Here is a 16,021-nt window from a genome sequence, read left to right as displayed (position 1 = left end):
TTGCACAGCCACTCTGCGGTGTCTTCGGCTGCGATGTGGTGGATACTGAAATGTTCTTGGGCACTGCACAGCAGGTGGAAATGCCTGGAGCATGTTGTTCAAGATGGACTTCTGGTATGAACCTGTGTAATAGTGTTCTGCGAAATAAGGAAACGTGTACATACAATGGGCAAAAGCTGGAAACACCAGAGGAACTTCCACTAAAATAATTCTGGTGCATCACTTTTCACATGCTTCTGAATGATTTTTCCAATTCAATTCCCACTCTGTGATTGGGAGGGTGCATATATGCACACCTGGGTGAGTAAAGAACCTGGTATATGAATACAAGACTGCAGAAAATCCAGGGTGCAGGGGGTCAGCTATTCATTCTGACTCTGAAGAAACTTCTCTGATGTATAAGCTGGAGTTAGCATGAGACATATATGGATCTAAGGGACCAATTGTTGAAAAAAGTAAGGTTGGAAAAATATCTGGGTTCTGTGTTAAGAAAACAATCAAGCTGGAAAAATCGTTTGTGAAATAGATCAAAGGAATGGTATGGATGACAAACAACAGAGAGCTGGCTGGTGAAACTCTACAGAAATAACATTTCACTGTTTTGATGCACCCCCTTGCTCTGTCAGTGGGTGTCATCTGTGTTAGTTTGTTTTGTTTAATATGCAGTGGTGTGTGACCAAGTAGAAACAATAAACCACAAAGGTAATTTAAAAGGTAAATTAACAACCTTAATGATTGATGAAATTAGATTTCATTTCTCTTTCATACCAATTGGCATACTTTGCCCAATCTACTTCTCCTATAGCACCTCCAGTTTCCTTCTTGCCTCTGCAATTCCTTGGAGACACATATGTCCACAAGATGGTACTAGGCTACCAGCAGCCCCTACAATGGCTGCTCAGTGAAGGCTCTTGAAATTGCTGCTGCTCAGGTGTCACCAGAAAAGTTCAGTCAAAAAAAAAATCTCATTAGTGTTGTTACCTGTGAGAGGCATTCAAGCCAAAATACCTGTTTGTTTGGGTTTTTTAATGAAAAAAAATTCCAGTAGGAATCAGAGCAGAGCATTGCTATGACTGATGCTCTTCACACTCACACCTGTTTCCAGATAGCTTCATTATTGCCTTTGGAGCCACTTCCAATTTAAACTAATAAACTGATTTAGGAAAGAGAAGAAGGAGGCCATGAATTACAGCAGCTTTATGAATCTGTGTTTTGACACATTTAAAAAAGAGAAATTTGACCTAATGTATTACAAATACCTCATTTGCTTTAAGCAATTATTGTAATCTATCACATTGATGCAGCCAACACAAACATGCGTTACATTTCTCACGCTAAAAATTGTTCAAACAGGCTTGAATAAATTGTTAATACTCTATAAGCTGCTAGTGGAATAGCTCAATGATTAGCTCTTCTCTTCACATGATTCAAACGCATTAGTGACACTGCTGACTAATGACTTGCAAAATTTTTGTTAAAGACACAGGTGCATTTTTAAATGGCAGCCCAGTTCTTAAGTCAATGGCATTTCAGGCTTTGTAACTGAAAAGCTTTGTTACATTGGTTTATGTAAAATTAGTGCTTGATTTAAAACGTTTTTAAAATGACACTCCACATATAATCATGTTAATTCTGTTGTGATGTTAGATACAAGTTACTCTTGAAAAGTATCTTCTCGTAATACGATTACTGGAATACTGTTAATCCTGACTGTATGAACAAGGCTGCGGTGCTAATCAAAGACGGTGAAGTGCTTTCTCATCAGCACCGTGCAAATGGAGTGACAAATAAAGCCCCTGATAGCTTGGAAAGCATTCGTTATTACTCACCAGACCGCATGTGCTTAGGCAGTACAAAGGGTAAGCGGTCCCTACGAAGGGAGGTGCCCACCTTGAGCATACTTGGTACTTGTTTCACTAATTTTAATACAATTAAGTGGAGATGACCACATCAGTATGGTCATAATGAAATCCCTCAGTGGGAGATCTGAAGTAATGAGAGCACACAATTTGTGACTCGAGGCCATTTAAAGGAGTCTGTGTGTTTAATTGGCTTAATAAAATTAAGATCATGAATGAGGCTGTCCAGGGTCCGCCGAGGCAGGCTCAGGACCTGAGGGCCCGACCCAGTGGTCCAGCAGGGCCCAGGCCCGCCTACCCCAGCGAGAGCTCCGGGGTGCCCAGCCCGGCCTGGGAGCGCGCGTCCGAGCGCGGCCGTGCCATCTGCGGGGCTTCCTTTCGGTGGCCGCGGGCTGCCGGAGGATGTGTCCCGCAGGTGTCCCTGCGGCTGCTGCCCCTCCGGCGCACCTCCGGGAGGCGGAATGCCAGCGGTGGCCGGGTTCTCCGGAGCCGAGCCGAGCGGGGCCCGCCCAGCGGGGCGCGTCACGGCGCGGCGGCGGCGCGGCGGGGCGGGGGCGGCGCCGGCCGCAGTCGGCACGGGGCGGGCAGCGAGCGGCGCGCTGGCTGCGCGCACCCCGCACACGGCGCGCTGCCACCGAGGGAGGGAGGGAGGGAGCGAGCGAGCACCATGTGCCGGCCAGCGCTCGCCCGGCTGCTGCTCCTCCAGCTGCTGCTGCTCAAACTGCATCTCGGCAAAGGTGGGTCCGGCGCGGCACGGCCGCTCTCCCTCAGCGCCGTGGTCCCCCGGCCTCAGCGCTGCCGGGGAGGGGGCGAGCGTCCTGCCGGCACGGGCACCCCGGGATGTGCGGCCGCGGGCGCCCGCTCGCCCCGGTGCCCTGCGCGGGGTTTGGGACCTGCGGAGGGCCGGGCACGCTCGGGGGTTGCGACCTGCGGGAGCTGGGCACGCTCTTCAGCGGGCGAATGCAGCCCAAGCGCTGGTGACAGGAGCTGCCACCTTTAATCCCTTTCAGAGGGGATTTGTGCCTCATCAGAGCAGCGCGGCACCGAGTCTGCAAAGCAGATTTGCTCCGTTCTCCCCCCGCCCTCAACTTTAGTTGAGTCGGGTCCCTTTTCCCGGGATGGCGCCGATGCCTGTTCCGCCCCGCGTCCCCAGGTGTCGGTGCGATTTGCCCCGGTAACGGATGCGCAGGAGGTCCCAGCATCGCTGCGCTTTATAATTTTTCTTTGTCTGTTGTATTTCGGGTTTAACCATCTTCTATTCCCAGGCTCCTCTTCCCTCCGCCTTTAAAACAATGCGGGGAAGCACGGGAATGGCCCCTTTTATCCCTGCACAAAGCAGCTTCGGGATCGCCGCCGTGCTCCCGCGGAGGCGCGTCTCCCCCAGCCCCTCACCGAGCCGCTGTGCCCCGGCGAGCCCATCCCCGCACCGAACCGCTGTGCCCTGGCGAGCCCAGCCGCAGCCACCACCCTCGGCCCGGCTGCGGCTCCCGGCGCCTTGCCCGGGTTGTCCGCGGGCGGCGAGGCGGCCCCGGGATGCCCCCGCTGCCCGGCCGTGGGAGCGCGCCCCGCTGACCCAGGCGCGGCCTCGTGTCTCGCAGGCGCCGTCAAGGAGTGCGAGGAGAACCAGTTCCAGTGCCGGAACGAGCGGTGTATCCCCGCCATCTGGAAATGCGACGAGGACGACGACTGCTCGGATAACAGCGACGAGGCGGACTGCCGTGAGTGTCCGTGCCCCGTAAGCGGGGCGGGGGGGCCAGGAAGGGCGCGCTTCCCAGCTGCGCTGCGCCTCTTTTTTATGAATGAATGAATGAAGTCGCGCCGTCCCCGGCCGCGGCGCCGATTGGCTGCCGGGAGCAGCAGATCCGTGACGCGGCGCCGCGGGGCAGCGGCTCCTCGCTGCCGGCTCGGCCGGGCCGCCCGGCCGGAGTACCCGGAGCGCGGCGCGGCAGCGCGAGTCCGGCGGCAGCCGGCACCTGGCAGCTCCCTGCCCTCTCCCTGCCAGTCCCCTCGCCTCCAGCAGTGTCTCTGCTCAGAGCGCCTAAAAGAAACAGCGCAGTTTGTGCCCCCGGGCAGATGTTAAACCCCGGAAGACCCCGTGCTCAGGGCCAGTGACAGGTTCTTCTGTGGAACGTTACTTACTCGTAATCATCCTACAAGATGTGGGGTGGGTGTGAGTTTTGTGTTTAAATATGTTTGCAGTCAGGGTGAGAAGGGAGATGAACATGTACCACTACTTGGCTTGGCAGTGTCAGCCATGTAACACTGATTCCTTCATAGTGTAAGGGGAGAGCAAGATCTATACTTTCAACCTTGAGAAGATGGCACTCTTTCCTTCTCCTGTGGTGTGGCCCTGGTGCGTATCAATGGAAGCCCATAAACTCTGGGTAGTTTGTAGGGTTGTGCTGTTACAACTTGGCTGTTACTTTGCTTACAGCTTCTGACAGCCTGGGAGAATTTGTCTCAGCTGTGGAGTGTTAAGAAGCATCTGTAAAAGAAATTACAGAGTCTAAGTCTTGAAGAGAAGTATCTTTAATTCGGAGCTTAAAGTTGCTAATGTTGTAGCAAGTACCACATCTCTTGAATTATCTCTGTAGAATAATAGTTGTTGAATGTGCATCAGGTGAATGAACTCTTCAAACCTCAAAGGCACAGCAAATATATCAAGAAAAAGTCCAGTTAGCAGCTTCACCTATAAGTCTGTTTCAGGTGATATTCGGAGTGAAATCTAAGTAGATTACTTTAAGGAGAGCTGGGATTCCCAAACTCTTAAATTATAACAAGATGTTCCCCGTGAACAAAACATTAACACTTATTTCTGGTGCTGTTTTTATTCAGAGGACTTGATAGGCTTTATATATGCATAGTTTTATGATCCAGGGAGTTAGCAGCACTAGTTAATTGATATATAGATACGGCTTTTACAGGAATTATAATGGCAGTATTTAGAATCGACTTAGATTTGGAATGTGTCAAATTGCATAAGGCTCAGGGAAACCAGGGGTGACTGAGAACGACCTTGGACTCTTGTGTAGCCATAACTGAGTATGTTTTCTCAGAAGTGCCTGTGTTTCCTGAGAGAGACACTAATCTGTGGAAGCACTGGGAATCTCTGAGAAGGTACATAATGGTGTTTGTGAAGCCTTCTATTTAAAACCTCTGTGCGCTGTTGTACAGAGACTTGGTGAACTGCAGGTGACCTGTGGGCAGTGCTTTCCGAACTGCTTTTCAGAGGTTGGGATCATGGCTTGAGGAGCATCTTGAACAGATTCTGCACCCTGCATTCAACATTGAAGAGTAAGTTTGTGTCCTGAGCTCTTGCCCTGCATGAATGAGTGGGTCAGTATCTGGGCTGCTTTTTTATTTTCTCCTTTTCCTTGTGATCAACCCTCTGAGCACTGTGTCAGAAGAGAGAGTGTAGAACAACAGGCTATTGAACATCATCTCAGTCTGAACTGTGCTGTGTTAGAATGCTTACTGCATCTGATTTAGGTTTATTTCAGAGGGTTTTTATAGTTGTTGGGTTTGGGGGTGGTAAAAATATGTTCCTCACTTTAATCTGAATTTGGCATTTATTATTGATTGGGGATCAGACTACAGAAATTGCTCATGGACTGTTAATTTAGTTCAAGCTTTGCAGTTGCTTCTTCAAGCAGGCTGAAAGATAAAAAATGCATTTGTCATTCATATTTTTCTCACTTAAATTGTTCTGAACACTGTTTTATTTTGAAAATGCATACTGCTTTTCAGCATATGGAATGTTTGGAGTTCTATTCACTGGGTGAAAAAATACATTCCGTGTGTTTTTGCTTATAGATACCGCCTCTGTTATCACTGCTGTAATAAACAGATATTTATTTTAAAACTATTTTATGAACATATGCAGTGGAAGAAACTGTTCTGGAAAACTCAGCATGCCAGAGTGGTGATGGAGAGGGAAATGAATATGCAGGTAGCCTGCTGGCAGTGAGTACTGATAAGGACCCTGATAACCTCTGTAATTACTTGATGATTCTTTTTCCCAGAGCTGATAATGTATTTGTAATAGCTCATTGCTGCTTGTGTATATCCTCCCTTGTTGAAGAGACAGGAGGGTCTTTTTCTGTGTGAAGAATTGGTTTATCAAACCAATTCCTTATGGGAGATGGTCTAATACACTGGAAGATTTTGTAACCAAGAGGATCTTAAATAGTTCTTGAAGGAGTTGATTTTATTTTTTGGCAGGACTCTCTGGCTTCCTACTAGAAACTGTGTTTGCGCAAGACTGAATTTTTGTTTGTTTGTTTTTGTTTGTGTTCCCCCGTTGTGTTGTGTGTCCCATGTCTGTCCTCATTTCCTCCCCCCTGTCCTCCCTGTCCCCAAGATTTGCTGGCATAATGTTGGTTTTTTAAAGAGAGTTTTGGATTCTAAGGAGAATGTTTTCAGTAATCAAACTGTATTGCATCCTTGGCATTTGCTTCCCACTGAGTAATCCTTTTCTGTTGTGGCTGGTAGTTCAACTTACTTACCATAGGACCATGTGAGTTAATACAGCAAACATTAGACCTGAAGCATGAAAAAGTGATGATTTCCAGTCTTGGACAAATCAGATTGGTCAATACTAGTTTTTAAGGTGTATTAAGTTTATCCAGGACAGGGTTTCTCGGCTAGCAAAAGAATGGTAGCCAAGGAGCTTGCCAGGAAGGAGATGGTGCTCGTTTGTGTGTAGGCACGTGACTTGTGAAGTGTTAACAGGAGAGAAGGAGGAGACACTAATTTGTGTGCATTGTAGAAATATATAAAAATAAAGCAGTAAACAGATTGCTTAAATATGAAGATGCCTTTTTGCTGTCATGTTTGCAGAAAGTTATACCATTTTGAGGAAGGGAAAATAAAATGGGAGTAGAGACGTTCCTTAAAATGTATCTACAAAAAGGAAACTAAACTCCTTAGAGAAAAACAGTGGAAGTTACATTGTTTGTATTGCTGGGGAAATAAAGGTGTAAACTCTAGAATAAGAAATCTTGGGTTGCTATTGCAGAGTTTAAACCTGTCTTAAAACCATTTGCTCTGCTCTATGCAGAAGTATTTGCTTGAGCTCAGTCCAGTCTGTGTAGGCCTGGAAAGACAAAATCGCGGTCACAACTTACAGCTTGCAGTGCCATGATCTGCACTAAATGTGGTCCATACAATGAGGACAGGGCTCCAGGACAGTTCTGAACATGATTTCTATAGATGCATTTTAGTCCTTCCCTGTGATGCGTTTTCCTCTTTCGAAACTCTGGAAAGGCAAGACTGACTCTTGTAACCTATTTCAGAAAATGCTTGCAGATGCACAGTCATCAAGACTTTTTTTGTAATGGTATAGCAGCAACTTTATAAAACATCAAAGCTACTTTTGTAATGGGAAGAATGTCCATTTTCTGAGGCACAGTGTTTTACCAAAAGCACTGTTTGCTGAGGTACTCAGAATGTGGGATACTGACTTTTTTTCTATGTCTCCCTCAGGAAAGGTAGAGGCTGCAGAGCCAGGTCAGGCTAGGGATCCGTGCGCTGTGTGTCCAGGGCGCTGCTGCTGTGTGACACATCACCCAGAATGGAAAATCCTAGAGAGCTGCTTCAAGGGGGGAGTGGCTCTTGGAGGCTTTTCCCCCAGTTTTACAAGTTTCTTCCTGCTTGCCATTGTAGCCAGCAGAAAACAAGGAAGACCTTGCAAACTGCAGCCACACACAATATATTTGATGCAAAACAGGAGCTTTTACTTTGATAGTTATGTTTGATTTTATTTTTCTCATGTAAGTAGAGTTCACATTATCTTAACCCAGACCTGAATGTGGGTGAAGGAGACTGCAAGACCTCTGCTTAAATGTTTCATTGTTGAATAAACACTAAATGTGGCAAAGAGTAGAGTTGCAAAAAGCAATCAGTAGCTTAGCCAGTTTCCTAAAATGAAACACAAGCTGTAAGATCACTTCAGCTTTGTAATACCTGCCTGCAGGGGGACACAGCCAAATGCAGAATTACTATTTCTTGTTTAAAGCTCCATTTTCCACCTTTGCACTGGTGTCCTTTCTGTGGTGTTGCTTGCTGGTGAGGACGGTTCATAGGGACATTTTATAGAGAGGATCAAGGCTGCCTCAGGTATGAGATGCAGCCTGAAGGGAGTTACTGTTTTGAAAACTGTTCCCATGTGTCCAGAATGCAGGGTAAACATGTGGCATCAGCAAACCTCCCAGACCTCAGCCCTTGCCTGCCTTGTGGCCACAGGTGACTCTGTAGCTGAGACACATTTCCTTTGCAATTGGGAGGAAGCACTCCTGTTCTTCCACTGGCTTTGTAGAGAGAGTCTGCGGAGTTTGACTCCTGCTGCCTGTGTTTTGAAAGCCCAGGAGGCAGCCTTGTGGTCACTATGCTTTTCAGTTTAGATTTCACTAGAGCTGGAATTTGGGAGTAAAAATATATAAAAAAAACCTGTTTGAAAACTAAATTCTGGATCCTGTGCAGAGTTAAGTATGGTCTGGGTGGCTTTGAAATGCAGGAGTGTAACAGTGTGCCACGCTTGCAGGTTTTGGGGCGTGACCAAGTGACACAGTAGGCACTCACAACTGCCACATGTATTCTATGACTTTTTGTCCTCTCTTATGCATTGCTCCAATTTTTCGTTATGTTCCATGTTGAGCCAGTATCTTGCATGCTGAGTGATTGCTGCCTGCCACTCTGGAGATGCCTGTGCCCGTCGCCACGTGGAGTTTTAGGTTTCCTTGACAAATGCATGGTCATATGCTCTTGATTATGTCAGTGATGTTTAATTGCGTTGTGTGGCCAGCCTGCATGCTTATCCCAAAACTGGAAGCACTGGGAAGAGTGGTGTTGAGAGGTAGGGCTTGTTTGCTTGCTTGTGTGGCTGCCGCCTGCCTGTCTTAGTCTGTTCTGGGTTCATGTCCACCTTAGGCTCAAAACCAGTTTACTGATTTCTTGTGTTCCACAGTGAATGTTATTACTCATTTATCTTCATTTTTCATTTTACTGTTTTCTGCTCTGAAGAAGCTAACTTGCATGTTTTTGGGGGCTGGATTATCTTCCCTGTTATTGCAACCTGCTGCAACCTTTATGTAGAGAATCAAGTTTTAAGCACATGCCCTTCTCCATTTCCCTATTTCCTGGTGCATTTTCTTGAAGAGTTTTATCTATTAAGCAGTCTAGATGCAGACTGCTTTCCAGAAGGTGGTGATTTCTATCAGACTCCTGCTCATGGTCTGGGAAACAAAGAGAACTGGAATGGGAGCACTGAAAAGGCAGAAGAGAGAACTGGGGTATGTGAGAGAGCCACTGGGGACATGATAGTTACAGAGGGAAGTGAACTTGGTTTTATGGAGTGCTGCTGTGCTATAGCAAGAAAGCACAAGGGTTGCTCTAGATAGAGTCACAGGAACAAGCTGTGAGCTGAAAAGTTTTCCTGAGGTCAAGGAGAATGGCAAGAGTGAATATAATTATTAAGTTCAAGATGGAAATTATGAAAGTTCAGTCAAAACCAGTATGACTTGGTTTTTTTATCAAAGAGCTCAGAGTTGTCATTTCAGAGGATACAAACGTATTCTATGTTTTGAGCCAAAGTAGGTAAACTTCATCCAGATCATTTTAATGTATAAAGATAAAACAAAGAAGCTGTGGCTGCCCCATCCCTGGCAGTGTTCAGTGCCAGGCTGGATGGGGCTCTGAGCAACCTGGTCTAATGAAAGGTCCTTAACAGGGGGTTTGGAACAAATGGTCTTTAAAGTTCCTTCCAAGCCAAACCATTCTGTGATTCTATGAAAAGTCAATGTAGACCAGTGCTCTTGTGTCTGCAGTGTTCTGGACCCAGGCTTAGCATAGGTTAGAGATGTGATTTCTGACTAGTTGATGTTAAGAGTGGAAGATAATTTAATATTAATCAGAAAATATTCAGAAGTTAATTCAAATTGCAATTATGAGACCAGAGAAACCAAGTGTAATGTGTGGGTGAATTTATCCAATACACCTACACTAAGAGATTGCCAGTGCTAGAAATAATTTTTCTTGACTCCATTGTCCACCTAAAGGACCATTAAACACTCTGTTACACCTGAAAATGTCTAACTACTATTGATTCCCTCAGCTGTTTCTAATACAGCAGACACCCAGCTTTTGTTTCTGCTGGCTTTTTCAATGTCATCAGCTCTTTTAATTCACTGACAAATCTACCATGTCTTTGGTGTGCCTCAGAGACTGATGTGTTAGGGATGTATTTGTGGTAGAATTGATTTGGTGTGAGGTTCTCCTGGTCCTTTTACTGGTGACTTTCTCTACATCTTTCCCATTTTCCTATGACTTTTCCCTAGTAATTTCAAAGATGGTCCCAAAGCATGTTGCTGTTCAGTTCTGCTTTTCTGTGTCACTACACTTTTTTGTGTCTGCCTTAAAAAATGCTGTAAGATGTCAATTTTTCTTTCTTTTTTTTCCTTTGCCCAGGAAAACAAATCAGTGAGTTGAGTTTGGGTGATGGAGATGAAGATTTGGATTGCTGCTTGTTGTCTTATGCAGTAGCATGTCCTCGGCAGAAAAGGAGTCTGCCTGCTCTGGTGCGCTCTGCTCTCAGTGCAGACAGCTGCTTCCAGCCAAAGGGAAATCCTCACTATTTTATGGTGCATGTGCGGGAAGTGTTGGAAAAGCTGAGTGCAGTTTTTCCAACTCCCTATTTTGCATTAAAAATTAATATTTAGATATCCACAAGGAGGGGGAAAGGGTAAAAGGCCCTGTGATAAAATTAATGCAGATTTTCTGCTCTGTGAAAAATTCTGTCTGAAATGCAAGTGATAAAAACCTGATTAGACTTTAATAGTTACAATAATACTGTAAGCTAGTTGAAAAATAAAACTAAACTCTTCCAAACTGAAATAGTTTCAAGAGCCAGATTTTAACCTACAAGAAGCCAGAAGATTTTTAAAGCAGGGTTGTGAGCTCTGTCACTGATGGTCTTTCAGGGGGAGATATCCTTTTTCTTGCCATAGTAGTGATGCCCCGGTAGACTGTGCTTCTGTTGCTGGCAAAGACCATGACTTTTCTTCCCAGAGCCGAGGCAGATCTGGCAGACCTGTGCCTTTCTCCTCATGAGGAGGTGAAAAAATGGTGTTAGAGCTCTTCTGCACCAGAGTGACTCAGTTGTACAAGAGTCAGCAGCAGAGCCAAGAACAGAAGTGAGGCCTCCAACCTACCAGTCCAGTGCTCAACACAAACAACTGCTCCTTGCTGAGGTACCTGTTGGACAAGTGGAAGGGTTTCACTTTTTCCTCCAGGTTTCCTGGTTATTTTCAGCCGAAGCTAAGGCCTGGCAGTCAATCTAACCTCACACTTAATGCCAAGAGCAAGTGTTAGAAACTAGGAGAGAACAGGATTTGTAGCTGGCTTAGAGCAAGGCTTACAAGCCTTTGGGCTGCAGCCATGTAAAGTGAGTTTTATTGCCAATTTTTTTCTTAGATGTTCTCTTTCTGATACTTCAATATTATTAAATGCATTATTAATATTTATTAAATGCTTGAGAGCATGTGTGGCACCATACCAGGACCAAAGCAGTGAGGGACTCAGTTTCCATGGCAGCAGGAGCACAGTCCTGTACTTGCAGAACCAGAAGGACTCTTTTTGGCAACTGCTCTCTGTGCTGTGATTACTTTTTCTTTTTAAAGATAGATATATAATTTAAAATCTAATTCATTAGTGCTGCAGAATCTTGTCCATGCTGACTGAGAATTTTGCCTGCTGTAAGTTTCTTTATCTTTTTTTAGAGTTTTAGCTTTGTTTCTGTAGCTTCTGTGGGTGTGATTTCTTTTACTTGCAAAATACTGAAAGGGGGTAAAAGAGTGTGTTTACAGTTCATGGTAATAGATGGAAATTTGAAATATTACATTGTTGTAGACTTCTTTCTCTTTACAGGTAGCCTATAGCATAGATTTATCAATTAAAATAATTGTTGAAGAAACTGGTGTGTACAACTGATAGTAAACTCTTAACTGTACTATGCCCCTCATTTAGATAACTGCTCCAGTTCCAGGTTTTAACTTTGTGTTTTATTTTAGCTGGCCTTGTTTCATACTTTTTTCATGCTTCTTTCCTTGACATATAACGTGTAGTATGATGTACACTTCGTGATACTTTGCTTTATTTCAAGGGGTGAATTAAAATTTTCTTTTGATCCCAAGTCTTTGTCCTGCTGTGCATTACCTAGTTGAGATCTTGTGTCTGTCTTTGCTTTCCATGTATAAACTTAATGTGATTAATTTCTTCGGTGGCTTTTCAGGCTTTTTCTATTTTTGTTGTCTAGGTAAGGAAGGTTGTAGGCATCTTTCCAAATGTGTTGCATGGATTTCCTACAATAGATACCAGCTGCTTGGCTTGCTGTTTGAACAGTGATTGTATATCAGTAAACCTTGCTGGATTTGCTGGACGTGTTCCATTGAGATATGACGCTATTCTGTGAGATCCGGGGAGTAGTTAAGAGCATAAAAAATCATAAACAGCAGGAGTAGTGAATATATTTGCACTGTGAATAAGAATTTCGGGTGTAAACGTACAACTGTTCCTGGAGACTTTTCATCCTGAATCATGGTTGCATCTATAGAGCTACTCATAAACAGAGAAATGGCCCAGTTTCTTTGATAGCAAATGTCAGTGCTGACTGATGCAGGCCAAGAAATACACCTCCTGCCTCTGTAACTCAGAGCTTCTATTCTTGTTTGTGTAGTTGTGTTACGCTCATTACACATTTGTCATCCCGTGGCTGCTTAGCAGTTCAGCTTTCTATGAATCTTCCCCATACAAATGGACTAAATATTATTTCAGGGATGTGAAAATCGATGCTTGGGGAAGTTACTCTCTGCCCAAGGCTGTAGAGTGATTCAGCAACTCATTGTGGACATTAGTGGCTCATGAAGAAAGTCCCCAGTTTCCTTTTTTCTGGTTCATTATCACATTGTTTTACACAGATAATCATGTTCCTTGGATTAAACGACTGCTCAAGGACTTTGCCTTTGCCTTTGTCATATAAAGATTGTAAAATATTTAGAAAAGTCCCAGTGTTGAGATAACTCACTGTTTCAAAATTTTAGTGTGGGGTCAAGTGCAAGAAATGCTTCAAATGGCTCACTTGTATTTAGTATCTGAGACACAGAAAATACAGGTGTTTGAAGAGGAGCATAATATTTTTGTGTTTCAAAATGGACTTTGTTTTTGTACATTCCAACATATCCTGAAGCATAGCCTATGTACAGACAGGCATCACTGCAGCCACTTCTTCAGCTGGCCAGAAGTGCCTGTTGTGAGACTGCACGTGACAGACTTTTCTTTTGCTAAAGAGGCTCTTTCCATTCTGTGTATTTCTCTCCACGCCTCCTTCACCTCCCACCCACACCTTGCTGTTATCTGAGCACGAACTAATGAAGTAATTTATCACTTGTGCACCCGTTCCTCCATAAATTATTTGTTATGTATCATTTTCTGGAAGAAACCAAGATAACTGAGTGAGTTTAATTTGCTATTGTTTATTTTATTGCTGCTACTCTTTTCCTTCTTCCTTCCTCGTGTAAAACAACAAAGATACAGTTTAGATTGTGCAACTCTGAAGTTTGCACAAGGTGGGCTCGGTACATGATCTAGGAGGGGTAACCTATAATGTGCACTGTTCTTTGGCAGGTGATAAATAAGGGGTTTCAAAGGGAGCCTCTGGACTAGTCTCTGCCAGGATCACATTGGTGTGTTGAAACTGCTTTACTTCAAGCTCTTTGCTGGGTGATTTCTGTTCCCCCTTTTCACAGGAGCTCTTTTAACACAGAAATCTGTCCTAATTTTTATAAAATAATGTGTTATGTGTGTTTGCCCAAGGTGCCAGTGCATGTTGATCCCTGAAGTTAAATTGGGATTAACGAGCTGCATTGACAGGTGCTGAAAAGAACTGTATCTGTCCAGTTCTTGACTGCAGGGTCTCTGACTGTGGCATGGCACTTCAAAGAGAGTGAGTGCAGAACAGGGGAGAAATCCTGGGGGCCCCTTTCTGGAGGGAAATGATAAATAATGGACTTAATTTTTCTCCTTGGTCGTGGACGAAGGTGTGCCTGAGCAATATGGAACCTTTCCCAAGTTTGCACACAGCATCTCATTGCCTTGCTCTTCCTTCCAGTCATTCCCCATGAGTTTGGCCATTAATTCGCATGTCCCTGTTTCAGAGTGCCTGTTCTCAACAGCAATGCACAAAGCCTTTGTTAACACCTTCCGTTGCTCAGGCATAGCCAGGGACTCTGCAAAGCTTGGCTGAGAGCAGCAGGCATTTCTTCACATTTGATTATGCACGCAATCATGTGAATATTGCAAGGCTCTATTTGTGCTAATGCTTGTAGAAAGGATTCATAATTCCTGCACAAATGCTGTACTTCAGCTGGCAAGAAGCTGCTAAGTTCACCCTGCCCAGATCTATTTAGTTAATTTACGGTATTTTTAAATTTTGAGACTGAAATGCAGGTTGAGGCTGCCAGGGTGACAAGTATTGGAGATTTCAGAGCTGATGTGGTGCTCCACATCTGCCAACTGTTGATTCCAGTTCAGGGCAGTTGTGCATCAGATTGTTGGGCACACAGTGAAGTGCATTGGCAAACAACACCCCGGGAGATGCGTGTTCACAGAACAAAAGCCATCGCTGTCACTGAGCAGTTCTGATCCTCCAGCTTTCAAGGTCAGGACTGAGATATTCAGCACCATGGGAAATGCTGCATTCCTGCAGCAAGAGTCAGGGTAGTGCTGGGGATTACGAGTCCTTGTTTTACAGGGCTCTCATCCTGGCAGCTTCATCCCTGCCTGCTCAGCACACTGGAGGAGTGTTTCAAGAAAACCTGAAACCAAAATATCCTTTTAGGAGACTGTTTTCTTTCCTTCGTTCTCCAAGCAAGCTGGATAGCTGTCAGTGAGTTGTCCATAATAATAAGGGTTGAGCAGTGATCTTTGTTGCTTACTAGTTCCTTTTCTGAGCTGTGTTGTTCAGGCTTCATCATCATATCACAGGGTTAATTTTAGAATGCAAAAAAGATGCTTCTCTGACAGTGAAAACCACCGAGGGGGAGGAAGGCAGCCAAGTACAGGACCTAATTTTCCCCCTTCCCACAAAACTGTTTCTTTCTTCCTGTGGGGGAGTGCGAGTTTGAATGTGGCATTAGAAACATATTCAATGAGGGGTTTAGGGCAGAATCTTGCTGTGCTGTTTTTGAAAAGAGTTCTCTCCCTGCTACTTGTTTCTACTGAAGTCATATGGGATTAGGTTTCCTTGGAGTTAAAAACAAACCTGATGAGATCTAGAACAACAAACTGGAATTCCCTTAATTTAATTTATGGCCATTTTTGGTGACCATGGTGCACCTGAGAGCTGGTATCACCTTCTTTAGAGATGATTGGGGGTGAATTCCCTGTAGATGAAGCGTTTTGGTGCATCAGCTTGACCTTTTACATAGAAAAAGGGCATATGTAAATGTCACTTTTCTACAGTAATCAGTTGGGATTATCTGCCACTGTGTTGAGTTTTTTCCTCTGCTTTTATAATAGCAGAGATTTTTACAGCAGTTTGACATGTAAGAATGATGGAGGTTTCACTCTCTTACGTTGGATAAATTCTCGTCAGTAGGAGATGAGATGATTCATACCTATTAGGACTCTGTGTATGAGAGAGTTGTATTTCTTATTGGATATAAACTGGAAGATGGAGGATCTCATTTCACTCTGAACTGCTAGAATTCAAAATGTTAAACGATGAGTGTCTCGGGATTTGGGGGAGATATTTGCTGTGTGTTCCGCTCTAATTAATTGCGATGTTTGGTGGGGGTTCCTTACTTTAATCTGCGGACAGCACCATTCCCTGATGTTGAAAGTTGAAGAAAGAAAACATCTTGTCTGTGTGAGGGCTCAGCCTGATCTTGCTGCTGCACAAGTCTCTGAGGAAATGCTGATTGGTTATTTTAGATTGCTGACTAAAACTTGGCCCTGTAGCTTCAGAGCACAGACCTGACCCTCTCCCTGCTGGCGTAATTCTGTTGAGATTGACGTCTCTTAGCTGGAAAAGCTGCTGCTGTGGGCCCAGAAAGGCTGAAAGGAGATGGATTTATGTGGCCCATGAGGTCCTGCTGAGAGAAGAGCCCTGG

At 44.7% G+C, this 16,021-nt stretch overlaps 1 protein-coding gene across 3 annotated transcripts in view; it reads left to right on the top strand.

The window, feature by feature from the left end:
• Positions 1-2,448: 2,448 nt before the first annotated feature.
• Positions 2,449-16,021, top strand: part of LRP8 (LDL receptor related protein 8) — a 173,159-nt gene continuing 159,586 nt past the window's right edge. For 2 of the 3 annotated variants that reach the window (XM_048312921.1, XM_048312920.1), the window contains exons 1-2: positions 2,449-2,596; positions 3,458-3,577. In XM_048312921.1, the coding sequence (XP_048168878.1) occupies positions 2,527-2,596; positions 3,458-3,577 (190 nt within the window). In that variant the 5' untranslated portion in view covers positions 2,449-2,526. Of the gene's footprint in view, positions 2,597-3,457; positions 3,578-11,548; positions 11,609-16,021 lie in introns of those variants that run through there. The other variant, XM_048312922.1, reaches the window with a different exon arrangement.

The sequence above is a fragment of the Corvus hawaiiensis genome, chromosome 9, assembly GCF_020740725.1.
Source record: "Corvus hawaiiensis isolate bCorHaw1 chromosome 9, bCorHaw1.pri.cur, whole genome shotgun sequence".
NCBI lineage: Eukaryota > Metazoa > Chordata > Aves > Passeriformes > Corvidae > Corvus > Corvus hawaiiensis.
Note: the sequence above shows the minus strand (reverse complement) of the source record. Positions and strands in the feature narration are given on the sequence as shown.